The 13,431-nt window shown below is 46.1% G+C and overlaps 1 protein-coding gene across 9 annotated transcripts in view; it reads right to left on the bottom strand.

Moving 5' to 3' along the window:
• ZNF827 (zinc finger protein 827) overlaps positions 1-13,431 on the bottom strand; it is a 169,554-nt gene that overhangs the window by 113,894 nt on the left and 42,229 nt on the right. For all 9 annotated transcript variants that reach the window (XM_045994052.1, XM_045994081.1, XM_045994062.1 and 6 more), the window contains exon 4: positions 8,219-8,699. In XM_045994052.1, coding sequence (XP_045850008.1) covers positions 8,219-8,699 — 481 coding nt within the window. The remainder of the gene's footprint in view (positions 1-8,218; positions 8,700-13,431) is intronic.

Here is a 13,431-nt window from a genome sequence, read left to right as displayed (position 1 = left end):
CTCCAGAGGCCTCGTGCACTTCTGCTCTCTCCTTTGGAACCCTGCCCGGCTGTCATGTGAACGAGCCTGGGCTAGCCCACTGACGATGAGAGACCATGGAGAACAGGGAGAAGCCATCACTAAGTGAGGCTATCCTAGACCAGTCCACACTCAGCCCAGGTGGCAAAGGACTTTAGATAGATGAGTCAGCCTGGAGACCCGAAGAAACACCCTATGCTTCTTGGGCCAAAATGTCAATCCACAAAATCATAAGCTAAGTCAATGGCTATTATTTTGAGCTGCTAAACTGTGGAGTTGTTTGTTACTTAACTAACTGAGTGACAGACTCCAGCTCCTAGCCTTGGCTGGCCTAGAACATGGGGCATGAGAAGACACCAAGGGACTCATTGCCGTCAAGGTTCCCTTTGAATGGCCCGCTCACTTTCCACAGACCACCCCTCTGCTCCATCTTCTTTCTTGTGGCACTAAGAAGCTAGGTACAAATCTGCAAATCTTGTTTAAGTGAAGTAATATCACACCCTCAGAAAACCTGACTTCCAGATTGTGACTAGTGGAACATCTATTGTATAATCCATCATGGAATGCACTGTGGATGGTATGAAGGTAAAGATGTTACAAAAGAAACACTATCTGACCCCTCCCCCCCCACCATAGCAACTTGACATAGTTCAAGAGACCAGACTAATCATACCCAAGCAATAGAACGAACTATGCAATAACACAACCCCCAGCCTGGGTGATACAGACTCTAAATATCACCGGAATTCACAGGGGGTGAGAGGGTTGGCAGTAAAGACCAGAACAACAGGAAAAGGTTTTACTGAAGAAGTGGGAACCGAAATACTCTTTGTGGGATGACCAGCATTTGCACAGGCCAAACAGTAGGAGAGGGTATCGCAGGATTGGGCCCCAACATTGTTAGAAATTCCCTACAAAGATACAGAATCACTATGGGTCCGAGGAGAATTAAAACAGCTCATTTAGGGGCGCCTGGGTGGCTCAGTGGGTTAAAGCCTCTGCCTTCGGCTCAGGTCACGATCCCAGGGTTCTGGGATCGAGCCCCACATCGGGCTCTCTGCTCCGCGGGGAGCCTGCTTCCTCCTCTCTCTCTGCCTGCCTAGCTGTGATTTCTCTCTGTCAGATAAATTAAAAAAAAACAAAAACCAAACAAACAAAAAAACAGTTCATTTAGTTTTAAGGACATTATCATTCTTTTTTGAAAAGTTCTGATTTCCCCCCATTGTACCTAACAAGAGGAAGCTGCATGGAACCCCACAATTCAAATGACCAGACGCCTGGAACAACATGAGTGAAGGCAGAGAAACAGCAGTGAGAGGGTGCAGGTTTGAGCTGGTGAAGACAGTCAACATTCTTCTGGGGAGCAGTGAGGATACGGTTCCTCTGGAGAAAGGAGAGGCAGGGGCAGAACCTGATACAAGAGGTTCAGAAGAAGAGTCCGTTAGAATACGTTGGAGGGCCTGGAGGGGGCCGTAGGGGTGGAGAGGGCATCAGGGAGGGAGCGGAAGAGGCAAGCTGCCTAGGTGTGAGCCAATGGCCGGGAGAGGCTGCACGCAGAGGGCTGGATTATAGATATATTTTCAAGACACAAAAAATTTAACCAGATTAGCGACCGAATTAGCATGCATTAGAAATGATGCCATGGTTTGAAGCCAAGGAAAATAAACAGTGAAGCAGACGGAGGTCAAAAGACAGTTCGCTCAACTGAGAAAAAAAATTAATAGCTAATTAAGTGGTCATGAGCCAAGGCTTTTACAGCTCGGCAGAGACGTATCTTCGCTCTCTCCCTTATTGCCAAAACCTTTGAAGCCTCAACTTCCTCATCTGTAAAATAGGTTTAATATTATTGACCCCTCAGGGCTTTTAAGAGGGTTTAATGAGAAATTACATGAAGTTGTGGGCACAGGGCCCGGCTGGCTGCAGACACACTGGATCAGTAAACAGTAGAAGTGGTAACAGTTGTAACAAGCAGCAACACCTCGAAGAAAATAGACTAAGGAGGGAAGGAAGGAAATGACTTGGATTCAGGTTTGCAGCAACACAGGCTTTGACAAATCTTCCCAGGGATCTGTCAAGATAAAAAATCATTCTCAGCGCAATTCTAGAATGAGGTATACTCTATCTAACACAGCGAGGAAGAAAGATCTGGATTCCAGTCATGACCCTTTTACAGCTAACCTCACTGTGTCTTGGTCTTTGTCTACATGCTTGTCATGAGGCAATGGATTTGGAAATACGCCATATGCTGTAAAGCCCTACGGAACTATTAGTTGGCCTTACTGTTATTACCATTTGCACTAAGTAATTCCTGAAAAGCCTAAAAGAATTAATGCAAGTTTCAGTGGTGTCCGACATACAGCATTCAGAGAATGGCTCCGTGCTGGGGACTCTAAGTCCACGCCAGCACACCGGGGCAAAGAACAGAGCCAAGTTCAGTCATGCTGCCTCCTTGTTTTGTGATTTGGGGTACAGGCAGCCTGGGGGAGGAGGAAATGTTGGAACCAGGCCCCCTGGATTAGAATCCCAGTGCTGCCGCTTATCAGCAGCATAAACTTGGGCAAGCCTCTCAACCTCTGCTGCTCGGTTTTCATCTGTAAAATGGGAATCCGAACATTACGTACCCATGGAGTCGTTATGAAGGTCAAGTGAGCTGAAGGACACAGAGTAAGCACTAGATTATATGAGTGATTGTTAAGGAAAAATAATAAACAATGAGCAGATGTCACCAAGTCTCCACAGACGTTTCAGGACATGGGTGCATACCCCCAGACCCTGTTTTCTTGTGATGCCACCTGTTCCTTTTGTGACTTAGATCAGTCCTTGTCTCGGGGAGTAGCAAGTCATTGAAAAACAGAAGTCACACTCTCCCTCTCCTATGAATCACCACGGGGGTCAGTAAAATCCAGGATTTCAAAAGGGCATTCAGGCTTGCCTGCATGGATAAGGGCCTAAATGCTGTTTCCGAAACCAGGAATTTCAGTCACATGATCAGTGCGTGCCCATCATGAGAAAAGCAGGGCAAGGTTAAAAAGACGGGCCCGGGCTCCTGGCTGGTTCAGTCAGTGGAGCGTGTGACTCTTGATCTTGGGGTGGCTAAGTTCGAGCCCCACGTTGGGCGTAGAGATTACTTTAAAAAAAGTAATAAAATCTTAAAAAAAAAAAAGTAAAAATAAAATAAAATAAAAAAGAAGGGCCAGCCAAGGCATAAAGGAAGGCTGTTCAAAGTTAAACCACTGGGGAAGACACATTTAGGGAAGGGAAGTGGGAGCCCCTGGCTACTGGCACGGAACTCTCGGGACACGACTGGCGCAAGGCTGATATTGACTTACAAGAAGGCTCGTTTGGAAAGATGTAATACAGAAAGCTGACCAGAGCTCCCAGGCAATAAGGACGACCTGGTTTACCGCGCCACTTATCCCCCCTTCTCCAGCACCCCAACAAAGCCTTCGTGGGATAAAGCAGCTGCCGTTCACAGACTAACTGTATTGTCACTGCAGATGCAGAAAACTGTGAAATAGGTGGAAGCCGAACAAAGGCCCACAGGAAACTGCAAGACAGTACGCAGACACGGTCCCCCACTCACCTGTCTTTGTCCAAGAAAGCCTCTGCTATGCTACGGCAGAGCTCCTCCCAATAAATCAGAAACAGTTCAGCCTGTACCCATTTGTAAGTCACTGCTTTAAAAATGCCATCTCTCCTAGTTAAAATTATTTTGGACTCCATTTTACAAAATTAATATAATGTGGGAGACAGTATGAATTTTTTTTTTTTTGCCAGTTTCCAAATTAAAAATAGTTGAAATGACTTGTATCTTTTATTTTGGAAAACCAGGGACAAAAAGATATTCCCAGCCTACAACTGAGGTGCCAAGTTTCTGTCAACTGCTTGGTTACAATGTGGAGAGTTAGAATTAAATTTCCTATCTTGAAAAGGGTAGCTCTGAGGAAGAGAAATGATGTAAAGGCTGCTGCAAGCAACTTTTAATCAGGCATGTAATGATGATACTCCCAGGTCCTTGATGCTCTCGATCAGTCTTGAGACTTTCTGGTTCTAACTGGAGAATACACCAAGATGCTTCTTCTACTTCTCCTGCCATGAGGCCCCACAAGGAAAAACAGGGGCCATGACTCACCCAGGCCTCTTGTTCGTGTCAACCTTGACCTATGGTGAACGCCTCAGACTCATCTCACACCACCCACTAGGCCCCTTTCCAGGGTCTGAAATAGAAAGAAGGGAAGGAGAGCGGTACTGAAAACAAAAACAAAAACAAAAACCACCACAAAAACGGAAAAAACTGTCTCAGGTACCACGTGCATATTCCACACCAGCGGCCCTCAGTCCCAGGTGCACATGAACTCATTTGAGGATTTAAAAAAAAAAACCAATGACGCCAATGACTAGGCCCTTGCCCAGAGCAATGAAATCCTAACTTTGAGAGTGGACTGGGCCCTGGCATTTTAAGAAGCTCCCCAGGTAAGTATACAGTGCGGCTGAATTTACACTTGCTGCTAGTTAAGGGAGAGAGGAGGCTCAGAGCAGCAGGAACTCAGGTGCACGGTTGAGTGAGTGCCTCTCCCCTGCATGCCCCAGTCACGGGACCACTGGATCACCTGCTCTGACATTCCACCATCCACCTGGGTCTTCAGGCTCCCAAGAAAGATCTGTGCAAATACGTAAGGCTACAGCCCTCCACAGCCTGCCTCTGAGGCTGAAACCCTGGGCAAAGTTTACAAAATTATTTTTCCCATCAGCCCAGAAAGCCAGCAGCCGGGGCTTCCCCATCCTCTTCCTGAATCAATTACGGAGCTGAGCCTGGGAGCCTCGGTTCTAGGGGAGCAACATTAATCTTGAAGGACTACGGAATGTTAAGTGCGGGCTCAGCAGAGGAATAGTTGATAGATCGGAGAAGGGGTTTGATTTCACAATCACATAGGCTGGGAAAAACCTTAATGTGGAGATTGGGGGGTGGGTAGGTGAGAGAAGGACTTAGAGTCTGTTGAAAACAGCATTCTACCAGCGATTTTTTAATCCCACTGGGTTCCATTAAGTCATCTGGATGCTTAGTTTTTGTCGAAGGAGCAAGAAAGACTTCCCTTAATAACCAAGCAAGAAAGAATCAAGTGTTTTCCGTCTCTCTTTGGGAAACAAGTAGGTATGTGCACGCTTGAATCTGTCACTGTGCTCCAATTCTGCAGTCATGGGGCTGGCACAGAGACTCGCAGACTTGGTGCCCACAAACAGCTGCACCCTACAGTCCCAGCAGGTGCATGCACAGAGCCCAGCTCAAAAATTCGCTGCAAGAACAATGGCGCCGTTATGACGCCGAGGGACCAGGCCAAATACTAAGCACATACTGCGCTACTTCTGATGACGGCAAGAGCTAGAAACTCAGCCACAGCTCCCTAGGATCTGGCCTTTGGGTCCCAGGATCCTATCCACAGACGCGGCGAGGTAAAGCACAGTGATAGCAGCTATCAAGGATAAGGCCCAATCAACCAGAGAGTTAGTGGAAATTAAAGAAAAAAAAATCCCTCCAGAAAATGTATTCCTTTCCTTTGAACATTTCTTTTCCTCCTGTGGGCTGTGCTGGGCCACAGTCACCAAGTTTACATTTACATCCAAATATGCACACACAAAAAAATTACCGATGCATCTCACTCCCCGGTGACTTTGTAACAGGTTGCTAGGTAACAGTGCATACAAGTCAGGTTTCAGGACCTCTAGTAAGCCACCAGAAAATAGCTGCATGGGTCTTTTGCATAAAGAGTGTGCATTTGTTATCTGTTTTCTTATGCCAATTGATAAGTCAGTAAATACTCCCACTGCCAAACTGTAAACAAGTCCCATCAATAACTAACTGAGAGAACAGATCACAGTGGAAGGCTTTGGTGCAGTCTTTCACCCCAACCTACCCAGCTGGCTTCTCTTGAGTCTCTCCCATTTGCAGTGCTGCCTCTCAGCACACCTTATCTCAGGCTCCCCGAGATTGGGTCCGGAGCTAATTGGGTCCTGAGCCCAGCAGGAGTAGTGTACCATACTACCATACACCAAGCTTCCTATCCGAAGACCAATCCTTCCTTCGTCCCCATCTCCCCTTCCTCCAGATCTACAAACTTCTTGCAGTTCTGGAGTAAAGGCATAACCCAGTACTAAGAGGTACTCACCCCTCTCCTCCTTAGTCTCCCCCTGCTCCCCGTCTATTAAGTAAGGAAACAGTCCTGTGTTTAAGCCACACCAGCTGAATACGCCGTGCCATTTGCGTTCCTTCCCTTGGGAGTGCACTAGAAGAGCCCAGGAAAGGAGCCCTCTTTGCTATAATATTGGTGGGCGAAACCATCTGGGAAAAACCAGAGATGCACACCCTGCACACTCCCCAGCCCCCCTGCCAGAGGTGAAGCCTAAAGGATCAGCAGCAAAAGGAAAACTAGAAGCATGCATTTCCCCACATTTAAAAAAATGTTTAAATATAATACTCAAGACTCTACAAGTATATTTTCCCCTCGACTAGGGTGGGAGAAGGCAGGCGGAGGGGAAGAAAGGAGGAGAGGAGAGAGTCAAACCCTCCCCCAACCTTCCCCCCCACAACCATGTTCTTCAAGGCCACAGGCAGATACACTTGGCTTCCTGTCGCCTGACCATTTCCAGCCGAGGACTCCGCACTCACGCTGTGGGCTAGTGGGTTGGTGTGCCTGGTTGTAACATTCCCTGCCCTCGCTGACTCCCTGGGTCATTTCTGACGCCTCACTTCGTGTCCCCTACATTTCCTCATTTCTTCCAACTAGTGCTGTGCACTCCTGAGGGGCAAAGATCCAGGGGCTGGGGACATTCCGAGAGACCTGACTGAAGTGTCACTGAGCAAAGGGACTTCCAAGCGAGAGAAGCCGAACCACTAATTCACCTGGCAATGACATTTAGTGAAATGTGACTCACAGTCCATTTAAAGGAAGGCGGTGACCAATTATTCTCCATTTAAAAGGGTATTGTCAATCTCCAAAGAGCTGAAATGGCATTTGGAAATCATCGTGGGGACTGCCATCTTCACTGAAAGACAGAACCAACTCTCAGCCGACCTTTTCCCACCCTCCACATCTCTTTTACAATTTTAAATCATACTTTTAGAAATGTAACAAGTAGCAGCACAATCTCATGTCATGTTTTATCATTCCCAGACAGTCGGGAAAAGCAGTACTTCCTCAACATCGCCACACCCCCTATCCAACTCCGCAACTTAATCAAAGAAATTGGGGAAAAAATAAAAGACAAAAACGAAAAGAAATGCCATGTGTAATCTGATGATAAACGTGATGTCGATTAACAATGAATTTTTATAATGTATTTCATCTTCTTTCCAAAAGGCAGTGGGGTAGTGGGGAAAGAATATTTTTTAAAAAGTTGTTTCCTTTTTTTTTTTTTTTAACTTCACTTCACATGAGGCACCTAAAGTAGTTAAATTCAGGGAGGCAGAAAGTAGACGAGTGGTTACCAGGGGCTGTGGGGAGGGCAGAATTGTTGGTTAATGGGTATGAGGTTTCGGTTTGGGATGATGAAAAATTTCTGGAGATGGATGGTGGCAGTGAGTACACAACAGGAATGAAGTTAATGCCAAAGAACTGTATACTTAAAAATGGTTAGAATGGTAAATTTCATGTTAGGCACGTTCTATTACAATAAAATTTTTTTCCAGTGGAAAAAATAATGTACAGATAATCTTTATCATTTGCACAAATTTTAAAACTATAATTCCTAACAAGAGTCTCTGTATATATGTCCTTTAAAACTCTTCCAAATTAAGGCAATAAAGAACTTGAATAATGCAAAATGAGACGTTCCACACGAGCACTTTAAAAGAACCAAATGCAGAGACAAGTTAAATTTGGCCCAAGGTCACACAAAGAACTATCACCAACTTGGCTCACCCTGTGACCTGTTCCCCACAACAAGAACCCATAAAGGGGAAAAACCGGAAGGAAATCGACAAGTCCTGTTGTTTCTAGACCCAAACCACAGCAATGACTACTTCCAAAGGACTCGGAGGGGGGAAAAAAAAGGTCAAGGAGAAAATTTATGAGAGTGTAAACGATTCGAATTTAAAGGGACCTTGAAATCATCTAGTACTACCAGCTCATTTTACAGATGAGAATCCCGGTAGAGAAAGAGAGAGAAAGCGAGCAAGAGAGAGAATACAACCCTATGCAAGTACCTGACAGCTTCATGAGAAAATCAGACGCCATCTTAACAGAGATGTCCTGGCTGAACAATGCTGACGCACTGTTGGCCACATACTCGGAGGGGTCTTTCAGCTTTGTGTGGTTGGCCGGCCTGTCGGCAGCATTCAGAGTAAAGGAGGTTGGCAGGCCGTTATCTTCCTTGGGTTCCTCCTTCACCAGCAAAGGCGAGACGCCAGCCCCACCCTGGCTAGTCCTCTCTGGAGTGTTGGACGTCATCATGGTCCCCACTAGCTCTGTCCCTCCTCCTTCCCTTTGCTGCCCCAGGCAGGCACTGTCACTGAGGTGGGGAGATCCCTTGACATCTGGGTCTGGGATCTCCTCCTTCACCTTGGCTTCTGTCCTCAGGAAATGCTGATGGCAACGCATGTGGAGTTTCAGGCTGAAGTGGCGTGAGGAAGTGAAAGGGCATAGCTGGCACTGAAAGGTCTCTCCCCGGTCCTGGTGCTGATGAACCTGACGAAGAAGCAAGAAGAATGAGCTCTCCACCATGTGCTTACGGAAAATGCCTTGTAGTACATCCAGACTACTCATCGACCATTTCCTCACAGTACCAAGGGCTGGCCCAGGAAACAGAATCACCAGAGGAGCATTTCACTAGCGTGCTCCACGTGATGAGGTCCGTCCCTACACATAACACGGGTCCACGCAGGTTAAGAGCCCATGATTAGAGCCACACTCACAATGGGGGATGCTGTCTGCCCAGGAGAATCCTCCTAATATTCTAGTCATCTCATCTCGGTGGGTCTTCAGAGACAATATAAACCTAGCACAGTGTGAACGTACATAATTATCAGTCGGGGGTCAAAAGAGGCAACCTGTCAAGTAATTCCTCACACAATAACGATAAGGTACACGTACCCGGTTATTGTCACTCCGAGAATTAGTTCTGTTTTGCAAACGTAATTTCAATTTTCAAAACGCTTCTCTAGCTAATTAAGAATGTGGAAAATGATGTCTCTGGAGTATTCCCATTTCACAGACAGGGGGACGGAGACTCCAGAGTAAGTGGCTTGAGCAAAATCACATACGAAGTAAGCAAAGCAGAGTGGGAGAAAAACCAAGGTCTGATCCCCACCAAGTATTCTCGGCAAGATGAAACCAATGTTTCCCAGTGTGGTTCTATCGGGCTTCCAGTTCTGATGTCTGCAGTGAAAGAATGCAGACTTCTAAATCCGGTTCCAGCCCTGCATGCACAATACCTGTAAAAAATTGGAAGAAGCTTTTTTCCTCCTGTTCCTACCAAATGTAGTGCTTGAAAAAGTGAGGAAATCATTGCACCGGACTGAGCCAGGCTTCAAGCTGGCAGGTGCTCGTCAGCTCGTAACTTCCCCATTGAGCTCTGCCAATGTGCTTCAGCGCTGACCTGCTACACCCTGCTATTTCAGGACCGCCCCTCCCTTGCGTAGAAACTGCCAATTGTGTAGATTTGGGCCAAATGATTCAGGGAGTTGTGGGATCTGGACAGGCAAGTGACTGGGATTCAAAACCAAAACAGAACCGACACCTCATGTTCCAGTGGTGACCTAAGCGGGATTTGAACCCAGGTTTAACGAAGGTTAAAGGCTAGTTCACTGGTTCACTGCACCACCTGGCCCCTCTGCGTAGGCTTCCTTTCCAAGAGAGCAAGTTTTACTACAGCTGTTTATGCACTCTGAATGCAATCCAAAAGCATTATTCACCAGCCAAAACATACTTTTAAATAATGTTAAGTGACCAACAAAAGCAAAGAAATTAAAAGTTAATGGTGAGATCCTGTCGCTACAGCACCCCACTGTGGCTTTTGGAAAAAAACAGCCGAAAAGAGATTCTGGGTCCCCCAATGCAAGCATTTCTCAGAAATAACCACATAAACGTCAACTCAGTTACAGCAAGGCCTTGCTCATTAAAAGGCTTCCCCTCTGCCAGGTCGGGAGGGGCTGGGGGTTAGGGATGCGTTTGTCACTGGCTGTTAAGATCACTTCTCTCTCTTCTTTCACAATAAAGGGATTTCACTGTGGAGCTGATCATTTCATTTTGCTTCCTCACAGAATCGTGAAGATTCGCCATCTCCTCCACCCAACTCCCGCAGCAGCCGGGCCCCTTGGGGGCTCGGGTCGCAGCCCCACAGGACCCTGACAGGTGCTGCCTGGAGCACGCCCGGAACCCGTCGTCCCGGGAGCCGTGCGGTGGGGCAGATTCCGTTTCAGAAGTGTCCTTACATCCATTGACCCGGGAGAGGAGAGGAGCTTATCCAAGAACAGAAGCTCCGGAAGCAGCTTCTGGAAGAAGGAAAAGGACAGACAGCGAGCCCAAGTTCTAAAGACGAAAGGGAGCCCTGGACTGAGAAGAGTCTGTGTGCCACTATTTTTACGTGTCTTCTTTTCCGCCAGATCCTGGCTTTGCTGTATTTAGTTGTGGAAAAATCAGTGTCGGTTTAAAGGAGGAACCGGGGCTGTGGTGTTGATGCTCACACTTGTCATTTTATTGGAGCTGCCCCTTCCCAAAGGGGCAAGATGTTGCACTGGGCCTTTGAGAGAAGTATTCCCTCTATCCTCTTGTGGCTGTTTCTTCCCTTCTGTCCTGACAGAAACTTTCTGTGATGATTTCTAATCTCTGTAGCCTGACGCTGGCTTTTAAATCCCTCTAAGTCCGCTAATGTGAAGAAACGTTTGTCTAAAGCGTATCATTCTCTCCAGGCCACATAGAGACAGGCTGAAGGACCGGTCACCTTGCACTGAGAGCACCTACAGGGACAGGGGGGCGGATAGAAGGTGCTATTACATCGTGAGGTCCATCTCCCCGTGGCAGTGGGAGGAACATGAGGAACCTCTGGCACATACCTGCTCCCCACCCCCTCCAGGGGACAGCACAGGGCAGGGAAGGGGCTTCCTCAGGAGTCACAGCTCCTTAAATGGCAGGACTCAGCACTCCGACCCTTGCCCGCTTTCTTGCCATTCTCTACCACTGTGCTTTATTCTCGCAGTCCTCACCTCTTCTGTTCAATCTCAGCTTATGAATTTCGTATTTAATTCCTATAGGCTCACTCACCCAGGGAAGTTGTAAAAGGCTTAATGGAAATCTAAGATAACCGTGAGGAAGCTGGAGGCATTTACAAGCTCCTTCCTCAGCTGCCCATAAAAACGTTGGCGAGATATACGGAGAAGGAAAGGCAGGTTAAAAAAAAAAAAGTACAGTGCCCAGCACCGAGTGGGAACACAGTAAATACTGCCCTTATTGAACAAATGGAAGTCGAATCCCAATTTGTCCTAACTAAGTCCATAGCGTCAATATGGAAGGACATACGTTAGAATGGCAACAATGGTTATCTCTGTGTGACGGGATCGAGGGTCAATTTTATATTCTTGCCATTTACCGGTGTTCCTAAATTGTCACCATTAAAGATTCATCACAAAAAGAAAAAGGCGATAAAACTTAGACTAATTTTTTATCCCACGGCATTACTTTATTTCCAAATGTAAATGCTAACTCTGAGAACACTTGGATGATAATGACTCAGTTAGCTACATTTCCTGAGTATGCTCCATGCTGGGCACTGTATTCAGTTGCTTTATGTCCATTATCTCATTTAACCCTTCTAATGACTCCAGACTCCAGGCGAGAGATCGGATGATTATCTCCAGGAGTGGAAACGAAGGCTGGGAGAGGTTAAATGATTCGCCCAAAGACTTAGAGCTACTAAAAGTCGTGGAACTGAGATTGTGACTGAGGTCTTTCTGACCGACGCAGCGGGAGATCCTAATCTACAGGCGACACGGCCCCCACTTCACAGGCTGGAACCACTGTAGAAAATCCATTCATATTTTCAGTCTCTGGTGAATGCAGCAGGAGTACCTATTCCCAAGACCACCGCCACTATGCTCCTACGTAGACTCTGTTTACAAAATGTCTCAAAATTAAAGTGCGTCAAATCAAAACGAAAGCACGAATTCTTTGACTAAAGAAAGAAAATGGCCCATCGGTGAGGTGCAGAATAGAGAAAAGAAAGAGTACACCATTTGATAAAATTAAACTTGCATGAGCCCTTCTCACACTTCCCTTATCAAAAGCTCGAGTCGTAGCTCAACAGGTTAGGACACCATGAGTTTGAATAAAGTAGTAATTTCACACAACTGCTTTATTGTACTGGTTATTGATTTGTTCTGAAAGCATTCTGAGACCCCGCGACCTGCAAAGCCCTTGCAGCTCTCATCTGTAACACTGTCATGGCCGACCATCTGTATCATCAAGGCACCCAACTCATCTCCCTGTAGTTTCAGGGTCAGTAGTTCCTGCTATTGAAAACCCGGCTTTTTTTCCATGGGTTTATAAATAGGTTGTTTTATGTGACCCTGAGCTGAAACCAAGCTTACAAGGTGTCAGGCTAGATGCAAGTTTTCTGCTCACTGAAGCTTTAAATTTGCCAGACCTGATTTCTAAACACAGCGTAGGACACAGTAACGAAAACAAATTTTAGTTTTAAAGGCGTTCCTTTTGAAGTCTCATCCCGCTAATGAAATCCACTTTGCAGGTGTAAAAGATGAGATTTTGCTTTGGGAAGAGGTGTTAGAGGATGAGGAGGGGAATGGAAAAACTAAGTAGGCTCAGTAAAATCCAACCGACCAGAACTCCTGGTTCAATGGATTCTGAAGACGAAGGGCAAGCTACTCCCGGAAGAAAAGGACAAATGACAGAATACCAATTACACCATGGATTTAATTTTTCTTTTTAATCTTCTAAGCTAGCTCCTAAAATCAGGAGAGTGTTCTGTCTGATATCACTTTTTTAGAGCTACAATTCTAAACAGTGATCACTGATCTAGTGAGATGGATTAGGCTACAAGGTTTTGGGGAAAAAAGGAAATATCTTAAGTACGTACATACACCACACTTCTTATGGCAGGAAAGTAAAACGTTATAAACAATGTCGACAGCCAAGCCTTACTGAAAATATCAGTGGGAAAATAAAAGTGTTCAAAGACAGTTATCGAAATTAAATAACTACTATTGAACATTTCCTGTGTCAGATACTTTGCTAACATTATCCCCTTAAATACTCGTGACAACTCTTCCAGACAAACATCATCGTTCTTGTTGAACAGATGAGAAAATTGAGAGCCTAAAGTTCATTTGCTCAAGGCCACTTAGCTGCTAAGCTGCACAATAAGATTTAAATGCAGGTCTATCAAATTCAAGAGCCCATGCTCTTT

Source organism: Meles meles, chromosome 2 (assembly GCF_922984935.1).
Source record: "Meles meles chromosome 2, mMelMel3.1 paternal haplotype, whole genome shotgun sequence".
Taxonomy (NCBI): domain Eukaryota; kingdom Metazoa; phylum Chordata; class Mammalia; order Carnivora; family Mustelidae; genus Meles; species Meles meles.
The sequence above is the reverse complement of the archived record's forward strand: the minus strand, read 5'-3'. Positions and strand labels throughout refer to the sequence as shown.